Raw genomic sequence first — 20,993 nt, forward strand, 5'->3', positions numbered from 1 at the left:
CACCAGCATATAGATAAACAAGAATGTAAAATTGTTCCCTGCTTATTGGGGTTGATATCCTAACCTTGCATATTAGAAGATCATAATATGAGCGGATATTACAGAAGAATCCTTCACTTTGGTTCAAATGGGGGAAATTAACAACGTCATTAGTCCTTACATGAAGCCATTTCTAATTAAAACCATCTCAATTTACATAAGAGACTGGAGACCTTTCAGTCTAGATGAAGGTTTACCCAACTTCATATCGAAGACTACATTTGCGGCCAGTGCCGGGTGCATACCCGCAGGAGAAATACGTTCCACATGGCCACTGTCACGATGAATGCCAAGGCATCGGTCCACCATAGGGACATACCTCATGGTATACGTATTCTTTGCGGTGACTGCTATAGGAACGTACAGTCTGTTGTGCTTTCCTATACAGTCCACCAGTCAGACAGAGGCCAGAACCACACACTTTTGGCCTCTGTCTGGTGAATGAGCGGGAAAGAGGAGACGTCAATGGGAACATTGCAGTAAACGCTAGCAAAGGGGAGTGCATGGCTAGGTGCAAACTAATTACTCACTTTCCCGATTTATTCTTGTAGCAAAGTACAAAAAAAGAGACAATCAGATAAGCTACAATGAACTTGTGCAACTTTTATTTTAGTGCATTACAAAATATAAAAAAACATTTGTCAGAAAGAAAATATACAATTATGTACAGAGCAAACAGACTGAGAGCAACTAGAGCGAGTCCACAAGATCATCGTCACTCCAGTCCTCCTAGAAGATAAAAAAAAAAAAAAGTCAGATTCAGCTTTGTGTTTAATCTGCAGTATGATCATCGGCCTGCCTTACTCAAAATATCCCAAGAAAAAAGGGCTAGTGCGCTAATCATGATTGCAGCTGGAGAACCTTTACCACTCCTTGTTTCTGAGCCCTGAACCATAAAAAGCAAATTCACAGAATGTTAAAAGGGAATATCACTAGGATTTTACCATCGCATCTGAGCACAGCTTGCTGAAACCCTGATTCCAGCAATGTATCACTGGGTGCTGCAGTTTTGATTAAAAATGGTCTGCTGCAGATCTTTAGTGATAATCTACTTTTTTTTTTTCAAAACTACAGCAAGCAGCCCACTAAGTGACACACTGCTGAAATCAGGGTCTCTGTCTTTAAATTAGGCCGCTCTCAGATTAGGTGTCAAAAACCTGGTGACTGATTCGCTTCCATCCCAATCTTGAAAATGTAAAAATACAAACCTCTTCTGTTTTGGGCTTTTTCGATACATATCCATCATCTTCATAACCTTTTCTTTTTCTCCTAGAATAAAGCATATTTCTTTTACAGGGTACAGTTTCAAGCATAGATGGGTTTTCACTGCTATAAATGTTATTTTCGTTAAAGGGAACCTGTCACCTCGTTTTTCAGCTATAAGCTGCGGCCACTGCCTTTTGGGGCTTATCTTCAGCATTCTAGAATGCTGTAGATAAGCCCCCAATGTAACCTGAAAGATAAGAAAAACAAGTTTTATTAAACTCACCCAGAGGCGGAGTACTGCTGTACATAAGCCCTGAAAGGCAGTGGCCGCAGCTAAACGAGGTGACAGGTTCCCTTTAAGTTTGGATTCTATCTATTCAGGCTGTCAAAATGTTGGACTTGAAAGTTAACAGAAGCAAAGATAATGATCATAGCTGCTACACAACCTGAATGGGCTTCATTACAAATCACAGACAACTTGCATTAGATTTTCAAACTCATCTGAATTGAAATGCTAAGCACAGATTTTACCATAGGTCTGTGTTTATAGTCATGAGAAAACCTAAAGTACACCCTACATTTTGGCAAACTGCAGTCTAGCTTTTTAGGTCTGTCGCAGTTGGGTTCTACTGGGACTCTTGGCATAGCGTTTTCATTTCATTCCAATGTCAACAGATAGTTCGCGCTTACAGTGATGCACCCTGAGCCTGCAGAACAGCTTGAATTTCTTTGGAACTTTATTGGGGCTGCGTATCCACCATATGGACTATCTTGCGTTGCAACCTTTCATCAGTTTATCTCTGTCGGTCTATGGAGATTAGCCACACTGCTATGGCTTAACTTTTTGATTATGTTGCCCACCATGCACAAAAGGAACATCAAGATCTATGGAGATGGACTGGTAACCTTCAGACTGAGTTTTCTTCTCTTTCTGTTCTCCATGCTTAGAGTGGCACACACAGACGCAAGGTGCAAAGATTATGTCACCTTTTCATCTGGCTTCAGCTGCGATTTTCATATTGCCCACACCTGTTACTTGCCATAGGAGAGTTTGAACGAGCATCACATGCCTGAAACAAAGTTGTTTACCCACAATTTTGGAATGAAGCCAACAATTTTGTCTGGCCCATTGTGGGGGGTTGTATGTGCAATTATGTCCAATTTGCCTATTTTGCTGTTTTTTTTTGTGTTTTTCCAATACACACAAAGGAAATAAACATGTGTATAACAAAACATATGTATTTGCAATAATTTTTTGGGAGAAATAATTCATTTTCTGAAATTATTTCAAGGAGGTAAACACTGCTGTAGGTTATAGTGAGTAAGAGAGAATACATGTGATATCGGATGCCACACATACATGTGAAGGGGGCCTTAGGAGTATTTTACACAAACACATTATATATATATATATATATATATATAATCTCCACATCTATCTGGTCCTTAGGTAGTCTAAAAACTAGGTGAATGCAACCTCAGAGGAACACCAGCACATGACAAAATACACCAAGTCATTAATTCTTTACAAAAAAATTAGGCCAAAATACTGACAGTGTGTGAAAGATTAAGTGCACCCCATAAATCAATAGCTTGTAGAACCACCTGTAGTAACAATTTGGAAGTAATTGTTTTATATGACTTTCAGTCTCTCAAAATGCTGCTTTAAAGGGACTTTTGTCAGCACAGAATAACTGCTCAAACCAAGAACAGGCGCTTGATGCATTACGGTGGGGTCAACCAGTTCAGGGCACCTTCCCACCATCTCCACACTTCTCTAGCTTTAGGAAGCCACAACTATCAGTCAAAGAAGTGGTGGAAGGTGGAGAGAGGGAAAACAAGCAGGTGGGAAGGTGCACTTACGTATTTGTCATCGCCATGATACTCCGAGCCCCTGTACTTGGCTTGAACATTCCGACAGACTCCCGCCATACATGTATGGTGCAAGCTGTTAGTGGGCTTATGGGGTAGATAATGGCTGTGACCCAGAACCAGAATCTGTCTCTAACAGATGCGGGTGGAACAGATCCTGTGACTGTTAGCAGTTTTAATAGCAGCAGTTGACAGCTGCTGGGTTTCTAGGACAGTCAGGGGTCTGTTAAAGACCACCGTGCCAGTCATCCGAGAGCTCAATTGAAACCAAGCTTGTGGCGTAATGGTATATATGTGTATAATACACATGCTGCAAATGAGTTTGTCGGAGGTTGTATTTCCATCATTTTAAAAGCCTAAGGAGCAAATGTTCTATTTAATTATGTCCCGATACGTAAGATCACAGACGTATTACGATACATATTTCTCATGGCTGTATGTCAAGGGCTCGTTTTTCCTCACTTTACACAAATATACAATATGTTACAATCAGCAGGACACTGTTAAAATCAAAGTATTCTTCTACTACTTACACATTGCCAGCAGAGGGAACGTCACAGCTGTGGCACTTTTCCAATTTCTTCTCAATCATAGCAACTTCTTCCGATTGGGCAAACTCGTATTTCGACACCAGAATCTTTAGCCCTACCACCAGTAGTAATGAAAAGTTACCAAACTAAGAAAAACTAGCTACCTTCTTATGTAATAGCAGTTTAATGGGAGCTCAATGCTGTCTCACTAGGGTACAGTAAAGGGTACAGTATTGGTGCCATATTACACATATGTACAACACAGATGAGTTCTGGGGTTTAGGCCCAATACTCAATAAAACGCAACTGCTTATACATTAGCAAAAAAAAAAAAATGCATTGAAAAATATAATTCTTTAAAATAAAAGTCATAAATTACACCCTTGTTGACAAGTTAGCTAGGTATGAAGGTTGCAGTTAATGATGGTTCTTAAAGACTATGCTGCTTATAAAATAAGTGTGACTTATAACTGAATATGTAGAACTATTATCATCCTTTACACAAGGATGAATACAAGAATAAAAAAAAAAATAGGAATAATGGGCAACTTACGTCTCATTCCATCCAGTAAATGGGTCATGGTTTCTCGATTCTCCTTCAGTGACAAACACTCTAATAAATACCTGGAATTAGAAAAAAAAAAAAAAAAAAAGAATTACCGATAAATGTAATTTGTGTTAAGTGACAGAGTAGAAAAAGGACAGTTGGGGCTTCGCTATAAACATTATAAAGCTGTCGACTTAATCAGCCAGCATGTTCAGCTGACATCCATCCCCCCTGACACAGGAACACTCGGCTAATTGCTGCGGTGTTCTTTAAAAGACAGCTTACCTCCCAGATTCTTATCTGCCCAGTATCTTCTATTGGAGGCAATCAGTAGGTCCCAACTCAGAGGGTTCTAGGCCAATCCCAGTGATATCAATGGGTTCAACTGATTTTAGTCTTCAAGCAGAGGCTGGACAGACATCTGTCTGAGATGGTTTGGTAAATCCAGCATTGGGCAGGGGGTTGGACACAATGACCCTGGAGGTCCCTTCCAACTCTACCATTCTATGATTCTAACCTGCAAGCTTTCTTACCTACTAGAAGGGATAATTATGTGTAAATATGAAACATATCTTCCAAATAAGACAGGGAACTGTCCATTTTCTGTAGAATCTCCGACTACACACGATTAGAATCATGTTGGACTCGGCCATGAGGCCTTACACCAACATTACTTCCCTGGCAAAAGAGAAAGAGACCCAGCATTTCTGATGTACAGAACTGCTGAAGAGAAAACATCTGGTGGGACAAATCCCGCTAGATCCCCCAAAGCCAACCACTAAAGAAGCTTTCACCTAAAGTCTGTGAGTTCAGGAATTGTAGGCACGATCGGGGACTAGGTGGACAACCATGACTTAATCTGAAAGTCGCCTAGATATGGCTGCGGAGGTTCTTTGCCACCACCAACAGCCTTAAAGTGAATTCATCACCAGATTTCACAATTTGAACTGGTTACATTATTACATAGAATTCTTGGACCTGATGGGACAGGTGTATTTGTGCAATTGTTACATTTTCCTTGTGTAAAAAGAAAAATTTCAAAGTATTTACGGTATTATAAAGCCATTTTGTGGAATTGTAAAGTAAGTGCACCAGTCTCAATAGGTCTAATCTATCTATTTTATAATGTATGTGGTGTTTAATCTGAGGACAAATCCTCTTTAACTGAGGAGGATCATCCAGTTAGGAATGGATGCAAGAAATGGGTAACAATTAATAGAAGTCATATCTATTATGGAATTAGGGGGTTGCTGGAGTTAAAAAAAAATGCATATTACCAAAATATAGCGAGCATACAACCCCATCAAGAGATGACAGGTAGCAGCGGTCGCAATCTACAGACTGTCACACCAAGTAACAACATACATCAGATAAAGGCTGCCTGGCTGGACAGCAGCTTCCAGAACAGACTGGGCAGCAGGCAGGAACGTGCAGGATAAGACAGGCTCAACCAGAAGACTAATAAGACCCCTCAGGTTACAATACGTAGTCCTTCACTAGCCCCATTTGTGAACACGCATCACTGAACAAAAAGGAACCAGGGGCCCCCACAAGGCCTATCACCCTTAGGAAAGGGAACCTAAAACTAAAGTGTGGGGGGTTACGAACAATTCTATTCAGAAACATTTTCCCAGTCCTGGAACGTGCGTTGCTCCTCGCATGCTTCCAGTCAAGGAGGTTGGGGGGGGGGAAAAAAAAAAAGAAATTAAGTAAAGACGTCACATTCAAAACTGTTCTTGTACCTTTCCATATTAATTCCTGCCCTGGACGCACTGGATAAAACAGCAGTTAGCGCAATTATCGATGGTGTGAACAGCAGGCAGGCATCACTGAGGGCAACCCGCTGCAAAAAGTCATCTGCATTTTTCCTCAATATTTCAGGATTTTCCAGCAAAGGATATCGAGTCTGAAAAATGTAATTTAAGATAAAGGATTAAAGACCACCTATTCTTACAATTCATCTTAACTATCCCGTGTAAACAAAGCACAAGACATTTCTTAGTTGTTCAAGTCCCAAACTACACGTAAAAACTGTATAAAAATCTGCAAGTACTAGTAGCATCTTCAATGAAGAAGTCAGGAGCCCAAGTGTCCAGAAACTCCAGGACAGTCCGTACAAATAGGACACTTTTTTTTTTTCCTCTGGCCGTAAAATAAAAATTTAAAGCGTCCGTGATTTTTTTGAAGCCGAAGAAAGGCACAGATTATTTTGACTGCAATTATCATTCTACAGTTTACAGAGAGTGCGGCTGATGTCTTCTGATCAGAATTATGGGCTGCAGACATTGACCACTTATAATCAGAATGATTTATTATGGTTTTCCAATGTGCCTGTAAAAAATATTGTCTGCCAGTGATTATTTAATAAGCTGTCCAGAAAATGTAAAAAAAAAAAAAAAAAAAAAAAAAAAAGTAAAGTTGGCAACACTGCCCAAGTGCCACTAGTTATATATAAATTCTCAGGGGAGAAAACCATAATGCATGGCCTACAAGTCTCCCTGCACACAGTGGCGCTCTCCACAAGGAGAAACTCCTTAGCCTCAAAGAGAGAATATAGCACAAGGCAGGTTGATCGCAGCACTGAAGTACAGGGTGGACCAGTTATAAGATTAGACCTGTGTGGGCCATGTATATGGATACACCTAAATAAAATGGAATGGTTGGTGATATCAACTTCCTGTTTGTGGCACATTAGTATATGGGAGGAGGAAAACTTTTCAAGATGGGTGTAGACCATGGCAGCCATTTTGAAGTCGGCCCACCTAGGTGTTTCCATATAAATGACCCACCTTGCATTATTGTGTCCCCAATTTGACCACAATATCAGTACCAGACTAGGATTCAACTGAACTTAACTCCGGTCTCTATAGGATACTATAATGATGGAAGAAGGGCGGGAGGTCTGGGCATTGCCATTCTCTTCGGCCCAAGTCACTGTCAAACTAAGGCCTCACAATTCTGTAGTAGAACATTTTTTACTGATCCATAATACTAGGCCACACTTTGAGGTATGGTAGGAGACCAATTTATTAAAAAGGTGGGCACAGGTTTTTTGTACTTTCTCTATAGATTAATATGGAATCAGTGAGATAAAAAAATGTCCTCCTTTATGTTCTGTTTCTAGGGGAGAATACTCATGTAAGAGGGCACAGAGGAGCCGCATATAAAGTGCTTCCATACCACAGAACTGTACAGACTCCGCGCCACAGTACAACTTTCTGGTGGGCAGGAGTCATAAAAGCAGAACTAAAACTGTAGCCCATCGGTAAGAATCAAACGCATGAGTTCAATGAATATCATCAGGTGATGCTCTATTAAAGGGGTCCCCCATTTTAGAAAGTGATGGTATATCATCAAAATATGCTATAACTTTATAAGCAGTGGGGGTCCAACAACCTGTGACCCCAATGATTCTGAGAATGAGAGGTGTGTAGCACTGAGTTAGTGTTCCCCCTTCTACGTCTGATCTATAACATGCAGCTATATTTACAAGGTTGCCCTTTATGAAGAGGGGTGGCGATTATTATATACTCAATTTGAAATGGCTGATAACAGAGAGCAAGTGTTGCAATTAAACAGTTGAGTAAGATATAGTCACGCCCCTTTGAGCCCAATGCACGGCACAGATGGATTATAGCTACTAGTACCTTTACATCAATTAAATACCCCTCGAATGGTCGATATGGGTTGTGCACTATGAGGTGGAAGTTCAGCTGTTGGATTAGCAGCAATTCATACTCCAAGATTTGCTCGAGGATATTTTCTTGAGTGGTGGAGTTTTCTGGCAGGTTTCCCACAAACTGGACACTGGAGACGTTGAATTCATCAACTTTACAAGCAAGAAACGCACAGGTCAACCTAGAAAACAGAGCGCGGGGCTTCATTGTGACACGTCCTCCACAAGCACATAAGATGTCCCCTAGGTTAGTGTTTCCGGGGCCACACTGACGGACGAGGATGTGGGCTATGGGACATGGCTCAGTCTACAGCATTTCCACATATATAATGGTAAGTTACCAGCTGTATTCCAGCGAGACCATTTGTCCCATCCACACAGTGAGGCCGTTCATTCTTGGCACAGTGTTATGTGCGATCCGGTCTGACTACCTCAAATACATGACCTGATGTAGGCAGGAAAGTCTGTCAGATTTTGGGAATTACATGATGACATCAGGTGGTAAATCTCTAATGACAGCACTCGGACCCCAACTCTGCTCAGCCCTCTTCCTCCGGTATGTCCGCCCTGCAGCTGGAAAGGGCAGGGACACATCTGGTGGCTCCATATAATGGCCGCCTGTCTACACTGCGTCCAGTGTCTCGGTATGTCCCGTCTCCCATCATATAGAATATACTGAGTGCTCAATGTCACCGTTCTCTCACTGGACTTAAAGGGAACCGGTCATGTCCTTTTCAGTATGCAAAATGTCCTCAGTGAGTTGTTAGTGATGCAATGTGCATCACCAACTTTTTTCTCATTAAAAACGGCAGTCTAATCATGTGCTAAAAATACGTGATAGAGTTAGTCACAGGGGTGTACTTCCTTTCAGTCACGTTGTGTAGACATCAAACCAGCTTTGGAAAATCCCGTACTTGCGCAGTGTATTGTCGAGCTGCACGTGCGCAGTGTCGATCATGGAGCCACGCATGTGTGGAAGCTGTGTAGCACCCAGATTCACTGACTGCATGGCTGGAGCTGCTGGTCATGGTTCATGAGTGGCTCCCAGATAGACACAGCGCAAGTGCGGCCCTGCAATACACTGCGCAAGCGCAGACCTGCAATAAACTGCGCAAGCGCGGCTCTACAAATACACTGCGTAAGCGCTGCTCTACAAATACACTGCGCAAGCGCGGGATTTTTAAAGCGGGTTTGAGTGACGTTGGAGCAACCCCGGGAACATTATTCACAATGCACAGAGACAACTGTGACTGAACAAAAATGAAGCCCACCCCAGTGACTAAATGAGCAGGTACGATATAACTATATAAAGTGCTTTTTGCACATCATTAGATTGCAGTTTTTAATGAAAAAAAAAAAAACCATGATAGTGATGGGCATTGCATCACTGACAATGCACTGGGGACAGTTTACATGCTAAAAATGACATGACAGGTTCCCTTTAAAGCAGAGGAAGGTGATAAGACTTACTTCGCATCTCTCATATCCTCCCTGTCTCACAACCCTAAACAACTCTTCAACACTTTCAATTCTCTACTCTACGACAAGATCAGACAAAACTTTGGCCCTCAGCCCCTAATGCCCCTCTTAGCCGCTCAGCCCTGTTCTGCAAAAGCCAGCTTCTCCACCATGACAGAAGATCAGCTCTCCACCCTTCTGTCAAGATCACACCTCACCACTTGTGCCCTCGACCCACTCCCGTCTCACCTCATCCCTAACTTGGCCACAGTCTTCATCCCATCTCTAACACACCTCCTCAACCTTTCACTTACAAATGGTGTCTTTCCCTCATCCTTCAAACATGCCCCAAAAAGCCCTCCCTTGACCCATCCTCTGTGTCTAACTATCGCCCGATATCTCTTCTCCCTTACGCCTTAAAACTACTGGAACAGCATGTATATCTTGAACTGTTCTCCCACCTCTCCTCCTGTTCCCTCTTTGACCGGTTACAATCTGGCTTCGGACCGCATCACTCAACTGAAACTGCCCTAACTAAAGTCACTAACGACTTACAAACCGCCAAGAGCAAGCGACACTACTCTGTCCTCCTTCTCCTGGACCTGTCCTCTGCCTTCGACACTGTAGACCATTCCCTCCTGCTACAGACTCTCTCATCTCTTGGCATCACAGACTTGGCCATATCCTGGATCTCATCATACCTAACAGACCGAACATTTAGTGTCTCCCTCTCACACACCACCTCCTCGCCTCGCCCCCTGTCTGTTGGTGTTCCTCAAGGCTCTGTCCTAGGACCCCTACTATTCTCCATCTACACCTTTGGCTTGGGACAGCTCATAGAATCCTACAGTTTGCAGTATCACCTCTATGCCGATGACACACAGATCTACCTATCTGGACCCAACCTCGCCTCTTTACTGACTGAAATCCCACAATGTCTGTCTGCTATCTCAGCCTTCTTCTCTGCTCGTTTTCTCAAACTGAACATGGACAAAGTAGAATTCATCATCTTTCCCCCATCTCACTCTACCCCTCCACCAGACCTATCCATCAATGTCAATGGCTGCTTTCTTTCCCCAGTCCCACACGCTCGGTGCCTTGGGGTGATCCTCGACTCTGCGTTCTCTTTCAAACCACATATCCAAGCCCTTGCCTCCTCCTGCTGCCTCAAACTCAAAAATATTTCCCGGATCCGCTCATTCCTCAACCACAAAAACACTAGTGCATGCTCTTATCTCCCGCCTCGACTACTGCAACCTCCTACTCTCTTGACTCCCCTCTAGCACTCTGGCTCCGCTCCAGTCCATCCTACACTCTGCTGCCCGACTAATCCACCTGTCTCCCCGCTAATCCCCAGCCTCCCCCCTATGCCAGGCCCTTCACTGGCTTCCTATTGCCCAGAGGCTCCAATTCAAAACCCTGACTATGACATACAAAGCCATCCACAACCTGTCTCCTCCATACATGTGTGACATGGTCTCTAGGTACCTACCCGCACGCAACCTTCGATCATCTCAAGATCTCCTACTCTACTCCCCCCTTATCTCTTCTTCCCACAACCGCATACAAGACTTCTCCCGTGCTTCCCCCCATACTCTGTAACTCTCTGCCGCAACACATCAGACTCTCACCATCAACGGAAACCTTCAAGAAGAACCTGAAGACCCACCTGTTCCGACAAGCCTAGAGCCTGCAATGATCCTCGATCTACTGAACCATCGCACGACCTGCTCTACCCTCTCCTACTGTATCCTCACCCATCCCTGTAGACTGTGAGCCCTCGCAGGCAGGGTCCCCTCTCCTTATGTACTTGTGTGTCCCTTGTATTACACATGTTTATTATACTTGTCTATATTTCCCCTTTTCACATGTAAAGCGCCATGGAATAAATGGCACTATAGAAAGGCATAATAATAAGACCCCGGCCCCTCTGCTGCTAAAAAGACAGAGAGATCATGGGAAATGTATTATGGGAACCAGAAACCATTAGGCTTGAAAAATGGGAATGACCTCCTGAAACTTTGGATGACATGCATATACGCTTAGGGGTTGTCCATTTTTGGAGGTTTTTTTTTTAATCAGTGCCTGTATATGAGACTAAAAATCATTGCAATTGGGTTTGATAAAACAATTCTTACAGAGCTTGCCTTCTATAACCTCTGCATTGGATTTTGAATCGTTGTCTACACAATGAGTTCTCGGAGAATCTGTCAGTGAGCTTGTTCTGAGGCCAGATCACAAGAGTGCATTTCACTGTCCACACTGCATGAACTAACCGCAGGTTTCTCGACCTCATGTGAGGTTGTAAGTTCAGGTTGTGAGAGACGCACCTCCACCATAGCGGTCCGTGTGAGCACCGTGAAATTCGTTAGTGTGAACCCGGCCTGATAAGTCTGTTATCGGATTCCCTGCACATTCATCTTTGGTCAATAAATCAAAGAGCCCGTAAAAGCAAAACGATGCAAAATTTATTATGTGACCCAATGAGAAAAAAATTTTGGAAAAGATTTTTAGCCCCAAATACATTAATATAACTAAAAATAAGTAAATAATCCCTGAAAGTGGACCAAACCCTTAATCCACCTCCACCCCTGACCCAGCCATTTAATATGGGCCATTAGGACCACCATTTCTGGGACTTAAAGTAGCCTAGAGAACATGTTTGCACTGAATCTCTGTATGTGCCCATGTGAACGATATACTTGAGCGAGTGTTTCTTTAGGAGATATGTGAGTTTACAAAGGGCGCACAGACTACGCGCGGCATCTAGCAAATGCTTGGGCTGTTTTTACATTTGGTGACAGTGGGGCAGCTAATCTAAGGGAAAGAGATAGGGCATGGGAACATTAGGAGGATTTCTGGGTAAGCTGGACTAACCATTTGTAAGCAACAGGCGTTCTTTCTAGATCGTAGGCACACGGTGCGCACTTACATAATGATACGTGGATGGTGCTCCATGACGGAGTTGTTCAGGTAGAAGCGTTTGAAATACATACAAGCAGTCCCCTAAAAGAGAAAATTTAAAAAAAAAAAAAAAACTTTTTCAAATTTAAACTTGAAGGTGTGATGGAGGAGTGCCCATCTTTTATTTAGTGGTTTTACCTCCATGAAGCCATTTTCTATCACATAGACCCCACATACTATACAAATACTACAATCACCATGTTCGGACTTACATATCAATTGCCGAATGAGGAGATCCAGATAATAGATAAAAGTTCAAATGCCTTATTGATCAAAATTAAGTTAAAAAAGAAAAAGGTATAAGTATAAAACAATATATAAAGATAAAATCCCAAAGGGCCCTAACCAGGGGGGGGAACGCTGATCTATAACCTATAATATATTGAATTGCACGCTCATGTAAGAGGCAGGCATATATTACATCCTGAGCTTTGACCAAAGAAGTCCCCGGAAGAAGCTGGTTGCGAAACGTGCGTTGGGGTGAGGAGGGACGTTGTAATCTCCATTGGGCAGGCATCTTCAATACCACTCTATTTCTGGTAATATATATTATTTAATTTGAATTTGTGCATACGCTTGGTCAGCTCTTATTCCATCTGCTAGCATGGACATGGTATGTGCCTATTTACTACTTCTTTGGTCAAAAAAATTTCTTGATTTTAATTGCTGTCCATAAATAAGTACAGATGCTTCGGTCTCAAATGATCTTCATCAGTGCAGTGACTGCACAGGTAAAGAAAAAGTGTTCACAGTGTCCTGCAGAGCAAGTATTCTAGCTTACTGGGAAAGGTCAGGATAGAAGGCACAGAACAAGCGGTGGATACAGCGTTCACCACACTGCCTTTACATTTACTCTGCGCGACACTGTTTCTTTACCAGTGCAGTCGCTACACTATGAAGATCATTTGAGACCAAAGCGTCTGTACTTATTTATGGACAGCAATTCAAATCAAGAAATTTCTTCCAAAATTCCTCTGAGTGCCAAGTTGTTGGTATACTTCATTGGTGGTGGACCCTACTTGGGCTCCGATTCAGGTGTGCTGAAGTTTTTCTTCATTAGAATGAAGGGAGACACCAAGTGGCCAGAATTGTAAAAAGTTTCCGGGTGAAAAAAAAAAAAAAGCAACATTTTTAAATGACGTGATTTACAATTTTTCCTGCATGTTAGGGGGAAGAAACAGTGTGAGAAGAGAGTGGGAATTCGCCCTGATCCTACTCACCAGCACAGATTTTGGCATGGCGGGCTTGAAGGCATTGCAGAAATCCTGCAGTTTCTTCTCATAATACTTACAAATGGTTAACTCTTCATGGGGGTCCAGACTAAACGTATCATACAGATGAGCCTGCAAACAAGGCATGACGGGAAGGGGTTACTGGAGTTTCAATATGAGTCAATGAGCCACATACATCCAGCTGAGACGGCACAAGACACATTTTAAAAAAATTTCCATTCAATTACATTCATTAATTTGTGGCGTTGTGACAAGCTGCATTTATTCTAAAGACCCCACAGTGCGACAGTCACGTGACCAATATCTACCACCTCAAAGTCTCTAGATAAAGAGCACTAGAACTAGTCACATGGATCAGAGGGCATCACACCATGCCCGGCAGGGTACACCGACAGCAGGCAACATATACACCGTGCCCGGCAGGGTACACAGACAGCATGTGACATATACACCGTGCCCGGCAGGGTACACCGACAGCAGGCGACATATACACCGTGCCCGGCAGGGTACACAGACAGCATGTGACATATACACCGTGCCCGGCAGGGTACACCGACAGCAGGCAACATATACACCGTGCCCGGCAGGGTACACAGACAGCATGTGACATATACACCGTGCCCGGCAGGGTACACCGACAGCAGGCGACATATACACCGTGCCCGGCAGGGTACACCGACAGCAGGCAACATATACACCGTGCCCGGCAGGGTACACCGACAGCATGTGACATATACACCGTGCCCGGCAGGGTACACCGACAGCAGGCAACATATACACCGTGCCCGGCAGGGTACACAGACAGCATGTGACATACACCGTGCCCAGCAGGGTACACAGACAGCATGTGACATATACACCGTGCCCAGCAGGGTACACAGACAGCATGGGACAAATACACCGTGCCCAGCAGGGTACACAGACAGCATGGGACATATACACCGTGCCCAGCAGGGTACACAGACAGCATGGGACATATACACCGTGCCCAGCAGGGTACACAGACAGCATGTGACATATACACCGTGCCCAGCAGGGTACACAGACAGCATGGGACAAATACACCGTGCCCAGCAGGGTACACAGACAGCATGGGACATATACACCGTTCCCAGCAGTGAACACTGACAGCATGCAAAATATACACCGTGCCCGGCAGGGTACACAGATAGCATGGGACATATACACCGTGCCCAGCAGGGTACACAGACAGCATGCAAAATATACACCGTGCCCGGCAGGGTACACAGATAGCATGGGACATATACACCGTGCCCAGCAGGGTACACAGACAGCATGGGACATATACACCATGCCCAGCAGGGTACACAGACAGCATGGGACATATACACCGTGCCCAGCAGGGTACACAGACAGAATGGGACATATACACCGTGCCCAGCAGGGTACACAGACAGCATGGGACATATACACCGTTCCCAGCAGTGAACACTGACAGCATGCAAAATATACACCGTGCCCGGCAGGGTACACAGACAGCATGGGACATATACACCGTGCCCAGCAGGGTACACAGACAGCATGGGACATATACACCGTGCCCAGCAGGGTACACAGACAGCATGGGACATATACACCGTGCCCAGCAGGGTACACAGACAGCATGGGACATATACACCGTGCCCAGCAGGGTACACAGACAGCATGGGACATATACACCGTGCCCAGCAGGGTACACAGACAGCATGGGACATATACACCGTGCCCAGCAGGGTACACAGACAGCATGGGACATATACACCGTGCCCAGCAGGGTACACAGACAGCATGGGACATATACACCGTGCCCAGCAGGGTACACAGACAGCATGGGACATATACACCGTTCCCAGCAGTGAACACTGACAGCATGCAAAATATACACCGTGCCCGGCAGGGTACACAGACAGCATGGGACATATACACCGTGCCCAGCAGGGTACACAGACAGCATGGGACATATACACCGTGCCCAGCAGGGTACACAGACAGCATGGGACATATACACCGTGCCCAGCAGGGTACACAGACAGCATGGGACATATACACCGTGCCCAGCAGGGTACACAGACAGCATGGGACATATACACCGTGCCCAGCAGGGTACACAGACAGCATGGGACATATACACCGTGCCCAGCAGGGTACACAGACAGCATGGGACATATACACCGTGCCCAGCAGGGTACACAGACAGCATGGGACATATACACCGTGCCCAGCAGGGTACACAGACAGCATGGGACATATACACCGTGCCCAGCAGGGTACACAGACAGCATGGGACATATACACCGTGCCCAGCAGGGTACACAGACAGCATGGGACATATACACCGTTCCCAGCAGTGAACACTGACAGCATGCAAAATATACACCGTGCCCGGCAGGGTACACAGATAGCATGGGACATATACACCGTGCCCAGCAGGGTACACAGACAGCATGCAAAATATACACCGTGCCCGGCAGGGTACACAGATAGCATGGGACATATACACCGTGCCCAGCAGGGTACACAGACAGCATGGGACATATACACCATGCCCAGCAGGGTACACAGACAGCATGGGACATATACACCGTGCCCAGCAGGGTACACAGACAGAATGGGACATATACACCGTGCCCAGCAGGGTACACAGACAGCATGGGACATATACACCGTTCCCAGCAGTGAACACTGACAGCATGCAAAATATACACCGTGCCCGGCAGGGTACACAGACAGCATGGGACATATACACCGTGCCCAGCAGGGTACACAGACAGCATGGGACATATACACCGTTCCCAGCAGTGAACACTGACAGCATGCAAAATATACACGGTGCCCAGCAGGGTACATAAACACTGTTCCCAGCAGTTAACAGTGACAGCATGAGACATATTACCGTGCCCAGAATTAACACCGACAGCATGTGACATATACACCGTGCCCGGCAGGGTACACCGACAGAATGGGACATATACACCGTGCCCGGCAGGGTACACAGACAGCATGTGACATATACACCGTGCCCGGCAGGGTACACAGACAGCATGTGACATATACACCGTGCCCGGCAGGGTACACAGACAGCATGTGACATATACACCGTGCCCGGCAGGGTACACAGACAGCATGTGACATATACACCGTGCCCGGCAGGGTACACAGACAGCATGTGACATATACACCGTGCCCGGCAGGGTACACAGACAGCATGTGACATATACACCGTGCCCGGCAGGGTACACAGACAGCATGTGACATATACACCGTGCCCAGCAGGGTACACAGACAGCATGGGACATATACACCGTGCCCGGCAGGGTACACAGACAGCATGGGACATATACACCGTGCCCGGCAGGGTACACAGACAGCATGGGACATATACACCGTGCCCGGCAGGGTACACAGACAGCATGGGACATATACACCGTGCCCGGCAGGGTACACAGACAGCATGGGACATATACACCGTGCCCGGCAGAGTACACAGACAGCATGTGACATATACACCGTGCCCGGCAGGGTACACAGACAGCATGTGACATATACACCGTGCCCGGCAGGGTACACAGACAGCATGTGACATATACACCGTGCCCGGCAGGGTACACAGACAGCATGTGACATATACACCGTGCCCGGCAGGGTACACAGACAGCATGTGACATGTATGTATAGATAGATAGATATAAGACTATGCCATAGAAATAGGTGATCACTATTGAGGAAACCGTAGTGTGAAAAGACAGATTACCACTACATGGCATAGGATATAAAAATATTCTTTATTAACAACATTTTAAAAACAAGATGACAAGAAAAGGTACAGGAATGATAAAAAATGGACTATTCAGCCATAGGAAACAACTCAGAAATAGATGCAGACCCAATGTGTACCTGTCGTAACATACCCTACTAAACACCATTCAGTAAATAATGAGCATGCATTATACCCCAATGTTAATTAGTGCCCATATGGCAATTGTCTAGGATATGCTGCTACCAGAAAAAAATACTGTGCCTGGCAGGGTACACCGACATCATGTGACATATACCTCTATATATCTAACGGTATAGGCTAGCAGTAACTGATGACGCCCATGTATAAATAAAAAAAAATTAAACCAAACATGTTTGAATGACGGATGAGGCCTGATACATGTATACATTGGTTCTACGCCAAGTATTCACGAAAGACTTTCTGCAAGGCATTGCCTTAACAACTGATGGCTTCATAGCTCTCATCAATATGATATTTGAGGGGGGTCCGACACCTCCACAGTACGTGGATTGGCCAAGAAGGGATGTAAAGGGTTGCAGTGTCCCCCAGCGAACAGATGTAATCTGACTGCTGCGGGAATCACACCACCACATGCTGACTGATGGGGGTGTCGGACCACCACATGCTGACCTCTAGGGGGTCTCATTGGTTAACTGACTGCACCTTTCCATTATAACTTGGAGCTGTATCTAACAAGCACAGACCCCGGCCTCATCATTCATGTAGCTCAGGGTCTACAGAGAAGGCTTTGCTCACACTGGGGCCACATTTCTACAGGACTCACAATGGATTTGTCTCACTCCTTTCGGCCCCACTGACTTATGGTGTGCCAGTTTGGCATCAGGTATCTTCTGTATAAATACCGCAGCATATGGCAGCATTCACACTACAGAGCACAGCACATCCGGCTCATTTACATATGTTCACACACAGAGAAGGCAAGGAGGAGAGACGCTAATGTCTATGCCAGGAAACAAGGCACTGAGCACTGCCCCCTGCAGGTCATCTCTGAAAACACCCGTTCTGACAGCAAACATTAAGCAGAACTAGTGCAGCCAATCAGATCGCTGGTCAGAACAGGAGACCTGCAGACTGACCGGTCACTGTCCAATACGTGCTGCCCGTGCATTCTGCGGGATGTGACCACCATAGTAGGAGCGAAGCCCGGCAGGGACCGGCGCAGACAGCGGCACACACCTGGCCTGCCGGTCGTATCCTCGCCCGGCAGCAGTTATTAGCCTGGACCCTGAGCCGCTGCAGCTCGTCCTCGCTGCGGAAGGTCCAGTGCTTCCTCTGCGTGCTGTTGTGATACATGTCCGTGCCTCTTCTGCAGCGCACACGTTACACGTCATCACATGATCCTCGGAGTCGCTTCCTAAAACGTCAGGAAGACGTCAGCGCTGCATTCTTCAATAAACTTTATATAAACTGTCTTCAATGCTGCATAACAACGTGATGGCATCAAATAATCACATGTGCCAAGTGTAGAGAGCAGCCGTGAAAAGGATCCTAAGGTGTCTGTGCTCTGCAGGCTCCCGTGCGCGGTGCCTGTGGGGCGCGGGCTCCCGTGCGCGGTGCCTGTGAGGCGCGGGCTCTTGTGCGCGGTGCCTGTGAGGCGCGGGCTCCCGTGCGCGGTGCCTGTGAGGCGCGGGCTCCCGTGCGCGGTGCCTGTGAGGCGCGGGCTCCTGTGCAGGGCTGTGGAGTCGGTATAAAATGGACCGACTCCTAAAATATATAATAAATTGGGTACAGTAATTCAATGCAGAATGTGCTGAATATTTTTTCATAGGAATTTGGGGAAGTTATGAAATGTCCTATAAATGGCTGTTCTATTCCTGATCCTGTGCTACATTTACACACAGCGTTTTTCCTGCGTTTTTTGAGGATACGTTTTTCAGCTGCAAAAGCAGATTAGCTTTTTAAAAAACCGCATCACCTGAAAGGTTTTTGAGCTCATAGATAATTTGTTTTCAATAGCAAAAGCAGATTAGAAATCTGCTGTATCTATATATCCATATCTGTCTGTCCATATCTTATCTGTACCAAAAAGAATGAAAGCCGGGTAGCACACAGACTAAAGCCCCCGTTACACACTGCGATATCGCTAGCAATATCGCTGTAAAGTCACCGATTTTGTGACGTTGCAGCGATATTGCTAGCGATATCGCTACATGTGATACTTACCTCCGACCGGCTCTCCCGCTGTTTATCGCTGATTGCGCGAGAAGCTCCTGGACCATTCCTCGTCGTCAGCTTCCTGTGGCGCTGACGAGCGACGCGTGGAGACGGGCGGGAGGACGCAGGATCGCCGCGTCTGACAGGCAAGTAGCGATCCCCGATCACCGCTATGTCGCTGGTGAGATCGGCCTGTGTGGCAGCTCACTAGCGATGCACCAGTGATCCTGACCGAGTCATATCGCTAGTCGGGATCGCTGGTGCATCGCTAGGTGTAACGGTACCCTAACACTCCTTTTTTTTTTTTTACTTAGCATCAGTCAGGTACACCTCATATATGCCCAAAAGGACGCCCAGGACAGGTATTGCTCGTCTTCAGTAACACATCAATATCAATTGATAGTTGGAATAAATAGACTGCATTCATCACCACATCTTCTAAGGCTACGTGCACACGCTGCGGAATGGGGTGCGGATTTGGCCGCGCGGATTTTGTAAAATCCGCAGGTAAATCTGCTGGTCAAAAGACCTGCGGTTTTACCTGCGGATTGCTCTGCGGTTTTGCCCTGCGGTTTTTCATCTCCACAATGGAGGAGATGGCAAACCGCAGCGGAATCCGCAGAAAGCATTGACATGTCAATTCTTTCTGCGGTTTCAAAACCGCAGAAAAACCGCGCGGAAAAATCCGCACAGTCTGCACTGCGGTTTTTTATTCCCATAGGGAATAATGGTACTGTACACCGCAACAAAAACTGCTGCGGACCCACAGCAGCCAAAACCGCTGCGGAACCGCAGCAGAATCCGCAGCATGTGCACACACCCTTAAGGTGCAGGCTTTATTTTCAAGTGTAGGGGTGGGCAGTATGAGGTTCTGCAGCAGCTGAGGTGTGCAGTATGAGGTTCTGCCCCCCCCCCCCAGGTTTGATCCTGGCTACGCTCATGGTGTGAATGTAGCCTGAGGATCCAGGGTTTGTCTTAGCTGATATAAGTCATAGTGTTAAAACACATATATATATATGTATATTTAATATTACAGACCAAAAGTTTGGACACACCATATTCAAAGAGTTTTCTTTATTTTCATGACTATGAAAATTGTAGATTCACTCTGAAGGCATCAAAACTATGAATTAACACATGTGGAATTATATAATTAACAAAAAAGTGTGAGACAACTGAAAATATGTCTTTTATTCTAGGTTCTTCAAAGTAGCCACCTTTTGCCTTGATTACTGCTTTGCACACTCTTGGCATTCTCTTGATGAGCTTCAAGAGGTAGTCACCGGAAATGGTCTTCCAACAGTCTTGAAGGAGTTCCCAGAGATGCTAAGCAATATATATTATGTTCTATCTAAATATCTTGGTTATTGTATCATAAAAATGATTAAATATCTGATGTTCACATTGTACTACAATAAATTTTTCACTTAAATATAAGCAATATATGTGGGAGTCGGAGTCATGGAGTCGATGTAAGGGAAATTGAGGAGTCGGAGTCGCAGGTTTGGCTTACCGA

General features: G+C 45.3%; 1 protein-coding gene across 1 annotated transcript; it reads right to left on the bottom strand.

Annotated features, from left to right (window-relative positions):
• Nucleotides 1-622: 622 nt before the first annotated feature.
• CCNH (cyclin H) lies at nucleotides 623-18,910 on the bottom strand. The gene is made up of 9 exons (XM_073584351.1): nucleotides 18,500-18,910; nucleotides 13,513-13,635; nucleotides 12,261-12,334; nucleotides 7,842-8,052; nucleotides 5,937-6,100; nucleotides 4,201-4,271; nucleotides 3,651-3,762; nucleotides 1,248-1,308; nucleotides 623-768 (listed from the first exon to the last, which is right to left on the bottom strand). The coding sequence occupies exons 1-9, from the start codon at nucleotides 18,614-18,616 to the stop codon at nucleotides 730-732; spliced, it is 972 nt and encodes a 323-aa protein (XP_073440452.1). The 5' UTR covers nucleotides 18,617-18,910; the 3' UTR covers nucleotides 623-729.
• Nucleotides 18,911-20,993: the final 2,083 nt, after the last annotated feature.

Source organism: Dendrobates tinctorius, unplaced genomic scaffold (genome assembly GCF_039654945.1).
Source record: "Dendrobates tinctorius isolate UK_male_01 unplaced genomic scaffold, ASM3965494v1 ptg000003l, whole genome shotgun sequence".
Classification (NCBI taxonomy): Eukaryota; Metazoa; Chordata; class Amphibia; order Anura; family Dendrobatidae; genus Dendrobates; species Dendrobates tinctorius.